The following is a 15,575-nucleotide window of genomic DNA, read 5'->3' on the forward strand; positions in this document are numbered from 1 at the left end:
GATTTTATGCGTGTACAGCTGTTCAAAGCTGTGCCTGAGGGTCATGTACTGGCTGTGTTTTTGAGTTTCGGTAAAATTACCGAAACATTTGGTAAAGTTTGGGTGGTGTTATGACTGTTTTGGTAGTGACAGAATGGAATGTTCAATCATTTGTTTTAATAAAATCAACATAATTAAGGTACAGAGTCACTCAAAGCAAAGGATTTTAGCCTAAAGTCCAGTCATTGGTCGAATGATCCATATATATGACAGTTAAGGCCCCACAGCAGTAGTATTTGTGTGAGTATTGACCTCCATTCCATCTGTTAGACACCTAAACTGACTCAAGGACACCAGCCTCCCCTGTCAAACTGAAGAAAATAGTCTCATCACATCATTAGCACATAGTCCACGTCACAGAATGGTAATAAGAGAGCTCGCATTGCCACAGCACAAAAAACACGTCACACCACACAAACTTACAAAGAGTGACACATTTCAAAGCTTTGGTGCCGAATGTTAACCAAAGGAGACTGGAAACTGACTTCAGTGCATCTTTTGTGCATTTGACACCAAAGGTTCTTTTGCTTTCTGAGAGTCTGACTGAAGATCAGTGGTGTTGCGTTACTATATCCCCACAGCCAAAGTCAATCAATTTCAATCACACTCACTCTGTGTTTCCTCCCATTGCAGGCTACCTTTGTGTTTGACCTTGCTGCTGTCAGCAGTGGCTCAACTTCAAAAAAAGCCTGCAGAGGTCAGAGCACGCAAGTCTGGAATGAAATCGATCTTGTGGCAATCCGTCTCCAATTCCTAATTTTGTTTTCGGAAGGAACAGAACTCCTCAATTTCCTCTTCGGCATTTTTCTGCTCCTTCTGGACAGATGCTGAGATTTTACAAACGCAGAAGAATGGCTAATAAACACTGACTGAGGTGCTTAAATGAGTGTGTTGCGCAGTTCAGATTCATATGTGGGGGAAAAGCATGCAACATTTTTTTTCCTCTGGAGCCCCCTGAAGAAGACCTCCTGGCTTGTGGCCCTCAGGTAATGTGAATTTGAGACCCCCTGATACAGACTATCGATTTTATTCAGGAAATTACCCTAACCCCACCCAACGAGAGAACAAACATACACCGATCAGGCATAACATTCTGACCACCTCCTTGTTTCTACGCTCATTGTCCATTTTATCAGCTCCACTTACTATATAGGTGCACTTTGTAGTTCTACAGTTACAGACTGTAGTCCATCTGTTTCTCTGATACTTTGTTAGCCCCCTTTTACCCTGTTCTTCAGTGGTCAGGACCCCCATGGACCCTCACAGAGCAGGTACTATTTGGGTGGTGGATCATTCTCAGCACTGCAGTAACACTGACGTGCTGGTGGTGTGTTAGTGTGTGTTGTGCTGGTGTGAGTGGATCAGACACAGCAGTGCTGCTGGAGTTTTTAAACATTGTGTCCACTCACTGTCCACTCTATTAGACACTCCTACCTTGTCAGTCCACCTTGTAGATGTAAAGTCAGAGACGATAGCTCATCTGCTGCTGCACAGTTTGTGATGGTTATCCTCTAGTCCTTCATCAGTGGTCACAGGACGCTGCCCACAGGACGCTGTTGGCTGGATATTTTTGTTTGGTGGACTGTTCTTAGTCCAGCAGTGACAATGAGGTGTTTAAAAACTCCAGCAGCACTGCTGTGTCTGATCCACTCAGACCAGCGCAACACACACTAACACACCACCACAACGTCAGTGTTACTGCAGTGCTGAGAATGATCCACCACCCAAATAGTACCTGCTCTGTGAGGGTCCATGGGGGTCCTGACCACTGAAGAACAGGGTAAAAGGGGGCTAACAAAGTATCAGAGAAACAGATGGACTACAGTCTGTAACTGTAGAACTACAAAGTGCACCTATATAGTAAGTGGAGCTGATAAAATGGACAATGAGCGTAGAAACAAGGAGGTGGTCAGAATGTTATGCCTGATCGGTGTATGTATACTATGTATACAGCACATTAAATTATATATTGTATTTTAATTACCAAATACAAGCGCAATGTTATAACAGACATTTTCGTCCATAGTAAAAAGGTTCTAAACCTTGTAACATTAATAGAACCGTTTTTGGTGCTTTTGTGTTAAGCCATTTTATGAAAAGTGTTCTTTAAAGAACCTTATCTCACTTCATAGAGAGGTTCTTTTAGTAGTCCCGGTCGTCATTATTGTGCTTCACACTGTGATATCAACCAATCAGGAAACCACAAATTAACATTACTGACTACTGGAACCAACAGAAAAATGATTTCTATGATTGTTTTCAGCAGGGAGAGCATTCAGGTCAGGCTGTATTGCAAACTACATTCTTAAAAAAGATTCTTTAAGGGTTCCTAAGTAAAGGCAATGGTTCTATTTGTATAGAAATGGTTCTTTAGATTGATGGAGAACGTGTTGTATATTTTAAAAATGGTTCTACGTAGCACCAACAACGGTTCTGCTATTGGGCCTCTGTCAAGCTTGTAACAATAAAAGAACCCTTTTTGGTGCTATACAGAACGCTTTTCAAAAAGGTTCTATTTACAACCATATACAACACATTCTCCACGAATCCAAAGAGCTATTTCGCCATGCAAAGAACCATTTAAGCATGAAATGGTTCTATGTAGAGCTCATAGTTCTAATTAGTCAGTCTTTATTAATGAAGCTTTGAAGAACCATCGTTTTATGTGTAGAACAAATTTGCAAACAACATCAGAGACGTTTAAACGTATTAATATTAGAGTTAAATAATCATAAAATTAGAATAAAAATCACATCTTTTATCCTCTCTGTAGACTATGGCTTTACCGTTGACCAGATTCGCTGATCTCCAAATCATACGTTGTGTCCAATTTCAGCTGTTTTGAGTTGAAGATCGCAGGATCTGCACAAACTCTCCACAACCCGAAGGTCCTGCGTTCGTTTTACCAGATTTACATTCGTTCTGTGACTCTAATGTAATTTCTTGTTTAATTCTACAAGCTGTGACCAAAAAAGAGAATTTTTAAAGAATTGATTCGATATTTTCAACAAACTCAACTTACTCGCTACCGCCCCTTTATCTCTGCAAATGAAAACACGTTCCAGGAGTATGTCGCCCTCAAGCGGTTGGGAGTTGAAGGTGCACCTTTTTAAACTTTTTATCACGTTAAACAGAATATTATAGCTGTATTCCGATTCATACATTTCTGCAAAATTAACTCACTAAAATTAATCATTCAGAATGAATCATAACAATCATTCAGGGTGGTCTGATGTGAAATGTCTATGCTGGGTGGCTAGCTAAAAAAGCTGAGACCACCACGTATTTCATGATGGTCTTTACTGTGTTTTTTTCAGCAGGGTAGTCAACAAAAACAAGTTATTTTATATATAAAAACTCAGAAGACTCTATAGGTTCACTGGTGGTTTTGGATAGTAAATAAAATGTCTATATTTGTGTTGTAGTCATGGCGACCCCTGGTTCCTATCACCACCCCTGTGAAGAAATCTGAAAGTCAGAAAGTTTCTCTTTAATGAACCATTTCATATCAAACTACTATAAATGACCTATATCTCAGCGAGTGAATTATGCATATATATATATATATATATATATATGGAACTGAGAAAAAACATCAACCACACACCAGAAATGCTTTGTGAAGCAATTTTAATAAATAATAAAATATATTTCTTTTCTGAAACATAGGATATGGTTTCCATATTTGGCATAGAGACAGTGTTTAGCATGGATTCAGTGTTAAAGACTATACATTAGTTTAGACGCTTCATGTGTGATTGTGTCCAAAGTCTTAGTGCATAAAAAGGCAGGCGTTTTCAGGTTTTCAGTCCATACATTTGTGCTCAGAGTGCGTTTGAATACTCAGTCAATGGCACCAAATGCACAAACGTAGTACAACTTTGAAAGATATAGCCAAAGCAGATTTAATAAACTGAAAAAAGCTCCTTCTGAGACTTTCCTGTGGCCCCCAGTTTGAGAACCGCTGTTCTACATGTTCCCAGGAGCGACAGTAGTTGTTTACTTTTTTAAATTTATTAATCCTGAAAAGGTATTTTATAAACACTTTGTTATGAAACTCAACATTCATGCAGTGGTAAGATTGAAAACGTAGCACTTAAGACTTCACTCTTAAAAAAAGCTGGTGCTTTAAGGGTTCTTTAGTACAGACAATGGTTCTGTATAGAACCATGAACACTCAAAGAACCCTTTGCATGTTTAAAGGGTTCTTTGCATTTGACTGAAAAATGTGCTGTAGATGGTTCTATACAGCACCCAAAAGGGTTCTTCTATTGTTAAGATGTCAAGCTTGTGACAATAGAAGAACACTTTTGGGTTCTACATAGAACCCTTTTCAAAAAGGTTATATACAGAACCATCTATAGCCCATTCATGCAAATTTTTGACTCAGTCTGAAGAGCCTTTCCATGATGCAAAGAACCAATTAATCACGCAAAAAATTCTTTTCTATATAGAAACATTTTCTTTACTAAAGAACCACTGAAGCACATCTTTTTTTAAGAGTGCTGGGAACAAAAATCACACATTTTTGGTCATAATGGCACTTTGGAAATAAACTTTGAGTGATAAAAACATCAACATTCATGGGCAACGCTGCCCCGTTTATCATGTAACTGAACTGAAATGTACTGCAAGTCAGTGTTCTTCACTCTCAGTCCTGAAGGGTGGCTGCATTGCTGTGTGCTTTCTGTGATCCAGCACATCTCAATCAATAGCTGATGGCAACTATATACTATATTTAGCTAACGAGCTGAATTAGGTGTGTTAGGGTGGGGAAAAAGCACTAAAATGCAGTTTCGTGCTGGTTTAGAACTGCAAGTGAAGAACACCGGCCCTTTAAGGGTACATAGGGCCGGTTTACCTTCGGTTTCAAATCCAGCTGAAATGAAGTGAGTGATATATCATTGCACATGTAGCCTACAATAAATCATCTACTAATGTAAATATCTCTGCTGATTTCATGTTTCATGTGCTCAAGACTTTCAGGCTACATTACTAAATAGAGCAGAACAACTAAAAAACAAAGTGTCCATCATAGCAGTTGAAACGAATCGCTGAGTGTGTTTACATGCACTTAATAATCCGATCATAATGAGATTTCTGCAGTTATCTGATTATTCAAATGGCTGTGTAAACAGCATACTCTGATTTGTTAGATCAGAGTAAGGTCAAGAAATCTGATTAAGAAATCTGATAAAGAGGCTGGATTTTAACTCAGTAATTAGATTTCTCAGGGCGTGTGAACTCTTACTCTGATTTCTTTCGCATTTCTCAGTCTGCACATGTGTGAAAACAGACCGCGGTACCTGAAATAAGTGAGCAGCGAAAACACCTTTGGAGCGACACTGAAACCAACTACATGATTGACGAAATGAAGGATTTCAATATTTTTCATCTTCTAGATGATGTATGTTTAAGTTTTACATTATGTTTGCGTCATGTCTTCTTCTGTGAGTTTATTGGCTGGATGCAAAGCAGAAGTCCCATTACTGTCTGACTCATGTAGACCCGGAGGTTCTCCGTTATCTGATTACTCAAGTGCATTGATCGAATTACTGACAAAATCTGATTTTCTGCAGCTATCAGATTATTAAGTGCATGTAAACACACTCACTTATGTATTAACGCATTGCAGAACCCAAGCTGAAAAAACATTCATGCAGGTTTCTGTTTTGGCCGACTACCTATTTTGGCCTCAACTGACAGACACTGTGAGGGAGTCCATGAGATCAGGTCTCTAAATTGCACTTATCATGTACACTGAGAGAGGAAAAACAAAAAAATAATAATGCAAGGCACTAAAATGGCCACACAGAAGAATGAAATGAATTCTCCTCACCAATCAGATTTAAACCCAACCTAACGCTGGGCTTCCAGGCAGAGATTACGCTGAGGTCCACCTTCAGCAGAACGTCCACAGTCTGACTATCGTACTGAATAATCTGTGCCCAGAAACCCACACACTTAAAAAAGAGGGTTCTTCGAGGGTTTTTTAGGAAAAAGAAAAAAGTTCTATATAGAACCACGAACACAAAGAACTCTTTGCATAATTAGAGGGTTTTTTGCATCATGAAAGTGTTTTTCACACTGACAAATGGGCGGTAGATGGTTCTTTGTAGCACTCAAAAAGGTTATTCTATTGATGGAGAATGTGTTTTATATGGTTCTATACAGAACCTTTTTGAAAAGGGTTCTAGATAGCACCAAAAAGGTTTCTCCTACTGTTACAGGCTTGACATCATAATAATTGTTCTGTATAGAACCATCTACAGCACATTCTGCATCAACCTGAAGAACCATTTAATGATGCAAGGAACCCTTAAATCATGCACAGAGTTCTTTGAGCGTTCATGGTTCTATATAGAACCACTGTCTTTGCTAAAGAACTCCTGAAGAGCCATCATTTTTAAGAGTGCAGCCTATTATTTTCATAAAGCAATCTGAACTCCTAAACCAACATATTCCTTATTATTTTATCTTATTTTTAACGCTGATAAAAAGATGACAGACACACATGCATATAGACCCCGTGTCCAGTCCCAGGTCCGTCCGTTATAGTATGATGCCAGAATGTATGAAATGGTATGTGAAACAGGCTGATTTACAGAAGCCATTAGCAAGTGCAGATTACTCAGCACATGGAAAACCACAACCTCCGCCAGAGAGACGGTCTATAATGCTCTGGGTGTTGTGCAAAACTGCAAGTACCACCAGCTCAACATGTGGCAATGGCTTCAGGAAATCAGTATGACATAATATTGCATGTCAATCATCCGTCGTTGTGGGGTGACTATTACTAGAGCATCGTAACACAACATGTTTTTCACTATTAAAGGAATACTGCAGCGTTTTCAACCTGCATTTGTAACACACATTTATGTCAATGCTGGGTGACCAACTGAACCAGCATTAACAGACCAGCATGGAAATTCTGCAGGTCTGCACTACCAGCATCAACATTCCATGTAAAACTCAGAAGACACATGCAGGTTCACTGGTGGTTCTGGATAGTAAATAAAATGTCTATATTTGTGTTGTAGTCATGGCGACCCCTGGTTCCTATCACTACCTCTGTAAAGAAATCTGAGTCTCTACAATCAACCATTTCACAAAAAAACCACTCTGAAGGACCTGCATAACAACAACTGAATTGTTGTGCAGCCTGCATTTGTAGTAACTGAGTAAAATAACAGAAAAAACACTAAATGCATGTATAATAGAAGCCAATGCTTCAGGACCTGCCCCCCAGTGGCTTCCACTGTAAGTATATTCAGCATCTGCCCATTGGCTTCTATTATAAAAGCATACAAGTCAACAAGTACAGGAAAACGTGTTGAAACTGTCTGTGGTAATCGACCGCATGCTGCAGAAACAGGCAGAAAAATGCTGCAGTATTCATTTTTGTTAACCAATTAATTTTTTTGTGGAATTGGGGCCTAACTGCAGTGTTTTCCAGACCAACTTATTAAGACATTATTGGCACTTTCTCCTGTCCTATGTACTATCTATCCAAGTGTAGAAGAGGGCAATGGTGCTGGTTGATAACAGACTGAGAGGGCAGCAGGTGGCCACTAGCAGGCGCACTTGCTTTTGTCCTGCGTGGGTGGTTCGACCAGCTCGCTCCCGCTGTGCCCGTTGGAGCGCATGGTGCCGTCGGGGATCCAGGACCGGTCCACACATCTCTCCATCCGCTTCATGATCAGATCCAGCAGGACCTCCACCGCCTGGGCGACATTTTCACCATTTGCTGCGCTCGTCTCAAAGTATGGGATCCTGAGAGGGTCAGAAAAGAGGAGGCGGGGTTTAGTAGAGGTGTAAAAATGTAGAGGTTGGTCATTCAGGTCCAGAAAGTGAGAAAGCCTCAGGGCAAACCAGCAGCAGAGGTGTTCAGGGAGTTGGAACAAAATCCTGGGGAGGATTTTTACTTTCTGGACCAGAACTACCCAACTCCAAACATCACCAGCTCTGTCTGACTAAGATCAGGGATTGATCGATCAATCTATCGATCCAAAGCAACACATCTCAGAGAGAATCTAACCTACGTTAAGAGGGCCAGCATTTAAAGATACTAGCATGCTAGTAGTTATTTCATTCCTGTACCCAAAGTACACTCTTAAAAAAAGATGGCTCCTGAAGGGTTCTTTAGTAAAGAAGACGGTTCTATGTAAAACCAAGAACACTCAAAGAACCCTTTGCATGATTAAAGGGTTCTTTGCATTGTGACACATTTCTTCAGATTGATGGAGAATGTGTTGTAGATGGTTCTATAAAAACCCTTTTTGAAAAGGGTTCTATATAGCCAAAGAACCCTTTTTTAGTATTATATAGAAGCCTTTTTGCTAGGAGTGTAGTAATGATGAAGTTTGCATCTATTTATTTATTTTTTTGGGAGTTTTACTGCCACTATGTACAGAGCTGCTAATGTAACGTGACGTTTATGATGTCAGCGTTCTAATGCCCAAAACCCGTTGGCTGTAGAAAATCGGAATGGTACAGGTATGTTCTCTTTTATTGGCATACATCCTTCTACTTTCTAAAACTGAAGGAAGCTCTCGCACAAATGGAGGGATTTTAGTTTAATTAATATAATATTATTTATTTACTTATTTACATATTATAAAAAACAAAGCATACATTGTAAAACATGTCAAAACTTTGACACATTTTAAGTCTAGTATGTTAGATTTAGCAAACAAAATGAACTTTTCACTTAGAAAATCAGCAAAACTTGGCCTTTCACCAGGGGTGCCAACACTTTTGCACACTGCAGCACAATAACAGCACTTCTTTTTCCCTCTTTTTTCTACAGTGAAGCCCCTGAGCTGCATTCATATTTTTACAGAGGGTAACATGAAGGGAGAGGTGGGAGAGTCATGTTGCATCACAGCTGCAGCGTTTCTCAATGCCTTTCCCAACAGCATGATTTACGGCCTGACTCAGACACCGTCCACACCTCTCCCTCAAATTAACGTGAGTAGATCAAGTGCTGACCGCATTAAGGACACCAAAATTGCTCCCACTTCTCAGACATGATTGTGTACTCTCACACATTCTTTGTTTTCATCTGTAAGAAGTAAAGAAAGGTAGGATTCCTGACCGAGCCAAAGCAAACAGCAAAGATCAACAAAATGATATCATTTCTAATGAGTCATAATCCAGCTAGATATGCGCTGGAACAAAGCTCTGCAGCAAAATAAATCTCCAGGATGACTGACCACTGGTCTACTGTATATTTTATACGTCATTCATGAGCTATTCAGCGTATACACTGCGCTTCAGGGCATTTAGTGCCCATTTAAGGGTTTATGCATGTTAACCAGAACAGCATGTGCTTGAGAACTGAAGTGATATTTTTCTTCACCAACAGTGAACGGAATTTAAAGCATGCAAAATCTACTTTCCAAACACCTGAAATAACATCCCCACGAGATTATGAAAGCTTTTAAAACACACATGCTTCCGTTTGCTAAGCATGTGGCTAAGACAAAGATACCTTACATTAGCTTAGTAAATATTGACCCTGCAGTTGGTCTGCCATCTTGGCATTCTGGCAAGTTTCGAGAGATTAGCAGGTCAGTGCTTAAACAAACACTGCTGCCTCTGCCCTCTAAGCAAACTTCACAGCATGGCAGCACATCTCAGAGGAAATCTAACATGTCTTCAGAGGGCTAGCAGGCCACCATGAAGACGCTAACATGCTAGCAGCAATTTCATTCCAATACCCAAAACAGTACTGATGAAACTTACATGTGGTGATGATCATATTCAGGCTTTCATCTTTGGCTGCTTTATTGTTGCATAAAACAATTTAGATTTATGCAGTCTAACATCTTCAGAGGGCTAGCAGGCCACCGTGAAGACACTAAGTACACTCTTAAAAAATGGTTCTTTAGTAAAGTAAATGTTCCTACATAGAACCATGAACACTTAAATAACGCTTTGCATGATTAAAGGGTTCTTTGCGTCATAAAACGGTTCTTCAGATTGACGGAGAATGTGTTGTAGATGATTGTGTATAGCATGTTCATGGTGGCCTGCTATCCCTCCAAAGTTATGTTAGATCGTCTAAAACAAACTACCAACGAAGGATGGAATATGACGCTAGATAGACAAACTTCATCAATACTACACTCTTAGCAAAAAAGGTTCTATTTAGCCAAAGAACCCTTTTTTGGTACTATGTAGAACACTTTTTGCTAAGCGTGTAGTATTGATGAAGTTTGTCCATCTAGCGTCATATTCCATCCTTCATTGGCTGTTTAATTGTCTAACTCAAGACGGATAGCAGGCCACCATGAAGATGCTAACATGCTTCCATACCAGTACCAGAGATGTTACATAGGAGGAGAAGGGTCACTGGTTGAAAAACGTATGGGAAAGCTCGTAAGTCTCAACATGGCCTCTATTTATGGGGAAAGTCCTGCCCTTCAAGAAAATTTAGCCAGTTAGCTAAATGGCTACGTTGTGAGCAAGAAAAGCCCCCCTCAGTTGTGGAGATCTGCACAAGCGCAGTAGCCAGAACAACATGAAAAACATGTTTTTTGTGTGTTACTGAGCCAAACCATACAAACGTTTTATGAGGTTTTTGTAAGATTGTATCAGTGATTTCAAATATTTTTTGAAACAGGCTGGAAATAACTGCCTGGCAGCGTTGCTAAGATGGCCGCCAAGTGAACAGACTTTCCTATAAGGACGTTGCCTGTACCCAAAGAAGTACTGATGAAGTTTGTCTATCTGGTGTCATAACCCAGCTTTTTTTTTAATTGTTGCATAAAACAGTTTAATTGTGTGACATCTAATATGAATTCAGAGCGGAAGCAGCAACCATGACGATGCTAGCATGATGCATGAAGTTTATCTATCTGGTGTCGTATTCTAGCTCTCGTCTTTGGCTGTTTAATTGTTGGTAAAACCACTGAATTACTAAGCTTTAGCTTACTACAGGCATTAGATCACTTTTCTGGGTGCACAATAAGTCCAGTCTAAACATGCTTTTAAGATTAGGCTTATAGGAATTATTTAATACAACACTGAAGTGGCACAGGCTGAAAACTAGCAGGACCTGTTAGCCCAATCCCATTAGCAAAATCCTAACTGGACCATAACAGCTTAGCATTTTCTGATGATGAGTTTTATCCAGAATTGGTCCTCACCCATATTTCTCGGCTAGCTCTCGAGCCTCATCCTCGCTGACTGCTCGCTGGTCTTCCAGATCGCACTTGTTTCCGCACAGGACGATGTCGGGGTTCTCACAGTATGCGTGCATCTGCAGCTGACCTGCACAGGAACAACACAGACAAAAAGTTCTTCTTCTTCACAGTACTGGGTGGAACTCAGGGGTATTTACATATGTGAACTGACCAACTGACCAAGACCTGATTGAGTGAAGAAGCCCTCAAATGCTTTCATTCACAGCAACTACGGTGAGCTCTACAGAACACTGGCAGAAACATGGAGTTAGACTGAAGCCAAAATGTATTGTGTATTTGTGATCTGTGATTTGAAGGCAAACATCAGCTTTTCAATGTTTAGGTATTAATGTGCAAATATAAAAGTGAGTTATGCAATTAATTTTGGGTTCTTAGTGCATCAGTTCCATTTTCAGATATTGCAAATGTGCATTCTGCCTACATTTCATACTTTTCATTCATTCAGGTCAATTTGTACATGTTTGTGCTTCAGTTTGCTCAGGCTGCAAACTTTTGGCTATATTGCTGCAATGCTACCATCACAATCATACAGTGTGCCATGAAATCTGTACCATATGTAAAGACTGAATCATAGGTGTGTTATTGTTTATAAACATAAAAGCAAAAGGCAGATCTGAACTTCATCCATGATCTCTGTAATACATTTATAAGTCTGTGTCTCGTTTTCTTACATGTAAACTTTTGACAGTACCATTGCACCTCTCTCAGAAACGTAACTGTACGGCCCAGAGAAGTGCGTGAATCTTTGGTCACTTCCAGGTCATGACTGCATAACACTCTTTACTCCTTGTTCTAGCAGAGAATTTGTATTTGTATTGTATACCATTCACTGCCACTTCACCATGCCTTCTGGGTTGGTCAGAAGCTAGAGGGCGCTCTTGAGCGAGTGCTAAATTAATGGGATCATTTGAAGGCTGTGTCCAAAATTGTAATTTATAAATGATTATTAACTTTTTTGCCGTTTTGCCCCATTCACCTTCACTCAATAAGGACCCACTCTGGCGCTCTCTTGCGTTTTTCAGTCATTCTTTTAATATAAAAATCAAAACCCACAAACAGTCAAACAGTGAAGGCAGGGTCTTTTATTGTGCATAGTGTCAAGCAATCACAACTCGGAAGTAACCACAGTTGCCAGTTTCACACACTACTCTGGGCCGTGCAATTACAATTCTGAGAGAGGTGCAACAACACTGTCAAAAGTCTGCACGTACAGAACTTCTGCAAGTTAATCCGAATCAACGTATCACAAAGATTATGGGTACAGTTCAGATCTGCCTGTTTACGTTCATGTTCACAAACTTGTAACACATCTGCAATTCAGACTTTACAAGTAAGGTACAGATTTCATGGTAAACTGCACGATTGTGATTCTGATAGCACTGCAACAATACATATAAGTTTACAGACTGAGCAACCTGAACCGCAGACATGTATGCTTTATCAGAATGAATGAAAAGTATGAAATGTTGGCAAAAAATCTGAAAATGGAACTGATGCACTAAGACCCAAAAACTACTCGCGTAACTCATTTTTATTATTGCACTTTACATATAATATAATATAATATAATATAAATTTACATTCAAAAGCTGATGCACACCTTCGAATCAGTTCACAAATACGATATGTTTTGGCTTAAATCTAACTCCATACAAAAAGCCCATTTGATCTAATGAGACAACTTAGATTGTGTCAAAAGACATGAACTAGGCAGGATAGAAAAGATAAAATAGAATTTACCAACACTGGGCCTCATTCACCAACCGTTCTTAAGAAGAAATTTCTTCTTAAACCCCACTTACTCAGTTTTCACAAAGATTCTGACATTGACCAGTGTTTTCTTCTTTGGGATTTGTTCTTAGAATCATCTAACCTGTAATCTGGAACATATTTATCAATATCCTATCACCTGTGTACCCTGCACCTTATTTATCTACCTCAGACTCACAAACTGCATATATGAAAATGTGTAAAACTGTACATATTACAGCTTTTATTTCTTATATTACTGTATAAAAACTGTACATTGGGTATGGTGCAATACTGGGTATGATCATTTGTATACACATCATGAGGTGAAACAGTTCCGTGGTTTAAAAACACGTCATGAATCTGGCATAGACTTTTTCTCAGGATCCTTCTCAAGAACAAATTTAAGAAAAAACTTAGAAAGATATTTGTGAATGAGGCCCAGTGGCTTGATTACAGAAGAAACAACTATACACAGTCTATCCTAACAGTTTGCCCTTTGACACTGTGAATGTAGTTACTTTGACCAAGTTTTTGAATTGTATGCTGCAGTTTCTCATTAGCTTGAAGGGTTTTTTGCAAATGTTGTCAGACGGTTCACAGTTGCAACAGCAACAAACGTAATTGTGGGATTAGTCAGCTGAGCAGAAACTCAACAGGAGCCGCTAGAAGAACTAGCGGTACAAATTTGTGTGAATGTTTATGTCTGTGAGGATCTGGTGAAGAAGTAGACACTCACTCATCCAGTTCCTGACGTTGAGGAAGCTCTGTTCATTAGTCAGATCAAATAGCAGCAGGAAACCCATAGCATCTCTGAAGAACGCTGTTGTCAAACTCCTGAACCTGTAACGGCATTCAAAGCAAAGAACATCAGTTCCATGTGCTAAACATGCTGCTAATGACAGTGTTATATGTTTACATTTACACTGTAAAGTTACATAGTTTTTGTACGGTTTACATAGTGTTTGTGTTTAAAGTGTCCAGAAAAAAAGCCAAATGACCATCTTAGCATCTCGACTGGTTGGTGTTTGTAGGCAAATAATGTTTATTTATTGCAATAAGTAACCATAATGGTAACTCTGCAGGACAGCAGATCTCCACATGCAGTGTGGGACGCTACTTAGTTTAAGCACCCCTGTTCTCACCTCTCTTGGCCTGCTGTGTCCCATAGCTGAAGGTGTATCCTCTGGCCCCTCCCAGCTGTACCATCGGACCCGCTGGACTTGTACACCTTAAAGAAACCATTTACTGTAAGCTGTGAACTACACGCCAGCAGCAGAGTCAGCCATCTGCTTAGGTTGTTGTAAAATTTTTATGTGACTAACAATTAAAGGGAAATTTCCACATAATTCAATTATTGAGAAGTCATTCAGAGTGGATCTAAATAAAATGATGAACTGTAGGCAAATTTACTGACTGATTTCCTTACAGCGGTGGTGATAAGAGCCAGAGGTAGCAAGTTTTATATGTAATGTTGATGGTAAAATAGTGATCACTCTGAAAAATAATCAGGCAGTGAATTCATAACCACTTAATGTAGTAACTTCCTGTGAGGGAGATTTTAGAGGGGGACGTCTGGTTCCTATCACCACCACTGTGAACAGTTCTGACTCGGTTAGTCTTTAAAATTAAGAATTTCACACCACACCACTCAAAATGACTCTTTACCGTTTAATAATGTAAAAATAAAAAAGTAAATTAAAGAAGTTATTTTAATGAAAACTAGCAGCCAATCAGAATAATCTACTTTGCATATTCCATAATTACAACATGTACATACATACATACACACAAACACATATATCTTCCCATTTACTTACATTACAGAAAGCAGTAAGATTTTCTTTTTAGAAAAGAAATAAGAAGCTTTCTCTTCTATAAAGTTACCATCACATTTTTTTTTATAAGGGCAACATGTCGCTGTACAAATTTATTGCATCCACACTACCCCAACCACCCGGCAGACAACATTATCTGACCAAGATGTGGGAGAATGTTGACCGGTTGACTGATAATGATCCATTACATGTGGGCTGCAGTGATTGGGGTCCATATCTTGATTGAATCGAGGCATTTCTGAAAAGCAGTTTTCAAACGTGCCTCAAACGTAAAGCATTAACTCAGTCTCGCTCTGGGTTTTAATGACTTCTGCCTGTGTTTGCTTTGTAGGAACAGTTTGTTTATTCTTTAGGAGGGAGCTCCACTCTCAGATGAACTGCTCACGCAGGGTGGGAGCAGGCCCGATTTTTTTTTCCATTTTCTTTACTGTTGCAATGAAACATTGACTGCAGAAGGCTGAAAATCATGTTTTTTGTCATAAAAGACAGTTTATATATATATATATATATATATATATATATATATATATATATATATATATATATATATATATATACATATATATATATACACACACGTTTAATGGCACGCCTTGGTACATATATACAGTCCATATATGGACACGAAACTGCAAAAACAGCCTGTTTCAATTCACGAAAGCAATGCATTTACATGTATCTATCTATTCAGCCTGCAGCAGTTTATCTCTGCTCGCTTACACTGAAGTTATAAGAAGTG

General features: G+C 39.2%; 1 protein-coding gene across 1 annotated transcript in view; it reads right to left on the reverse strand.

Moving 5' to 3' along the window:
* Positions 1-6,362: 6,362 nt before the first annotated feature.
* The window catches only part of rab27a (RAB27A, member RAS oncogene family), a 32,950-nt gene continuing 23,737 nt past the window's right edge, over positions 6,363-15,575 (reverse strand). The window contains exons 3-6 of the mRNA XM_036585498.1: positions 14,144-14,229; positions 13,738-13,841; positions 11,193-11,316; positions 6,363-7,812 (exon numbers count right to left, since the gene is read on the reverse strand). Coding sequence (XP_036441391.1) covers positions 7,611-7,812; positions 11,193-11,316; positions 13,738-13,841; positions 14,144-14,229 — 516 coding nt within the window. The 3' untranslated portion in view covers positions 6,363-7,610. The remainder of the gene's footprint in view (positions 7,813-11,192; positions 11,317-13,737; positions 13,842-14,143; positions 14,230-15,575) is intronic.

This window comes from Colossoma macropomum, unplaced genomic scaffold (assembly GCF_904425465.1).
Source record: "Colossoma macropomum unplaced genomic scaffold, Colossoma_macropomum, whole genome shotgun sequence".
NCBI lineage: Eukaryota > Metazoa > Chordata > Actinopteri > Characiformes > Serrasalmidae > Colossoma > Colossoma macropomum.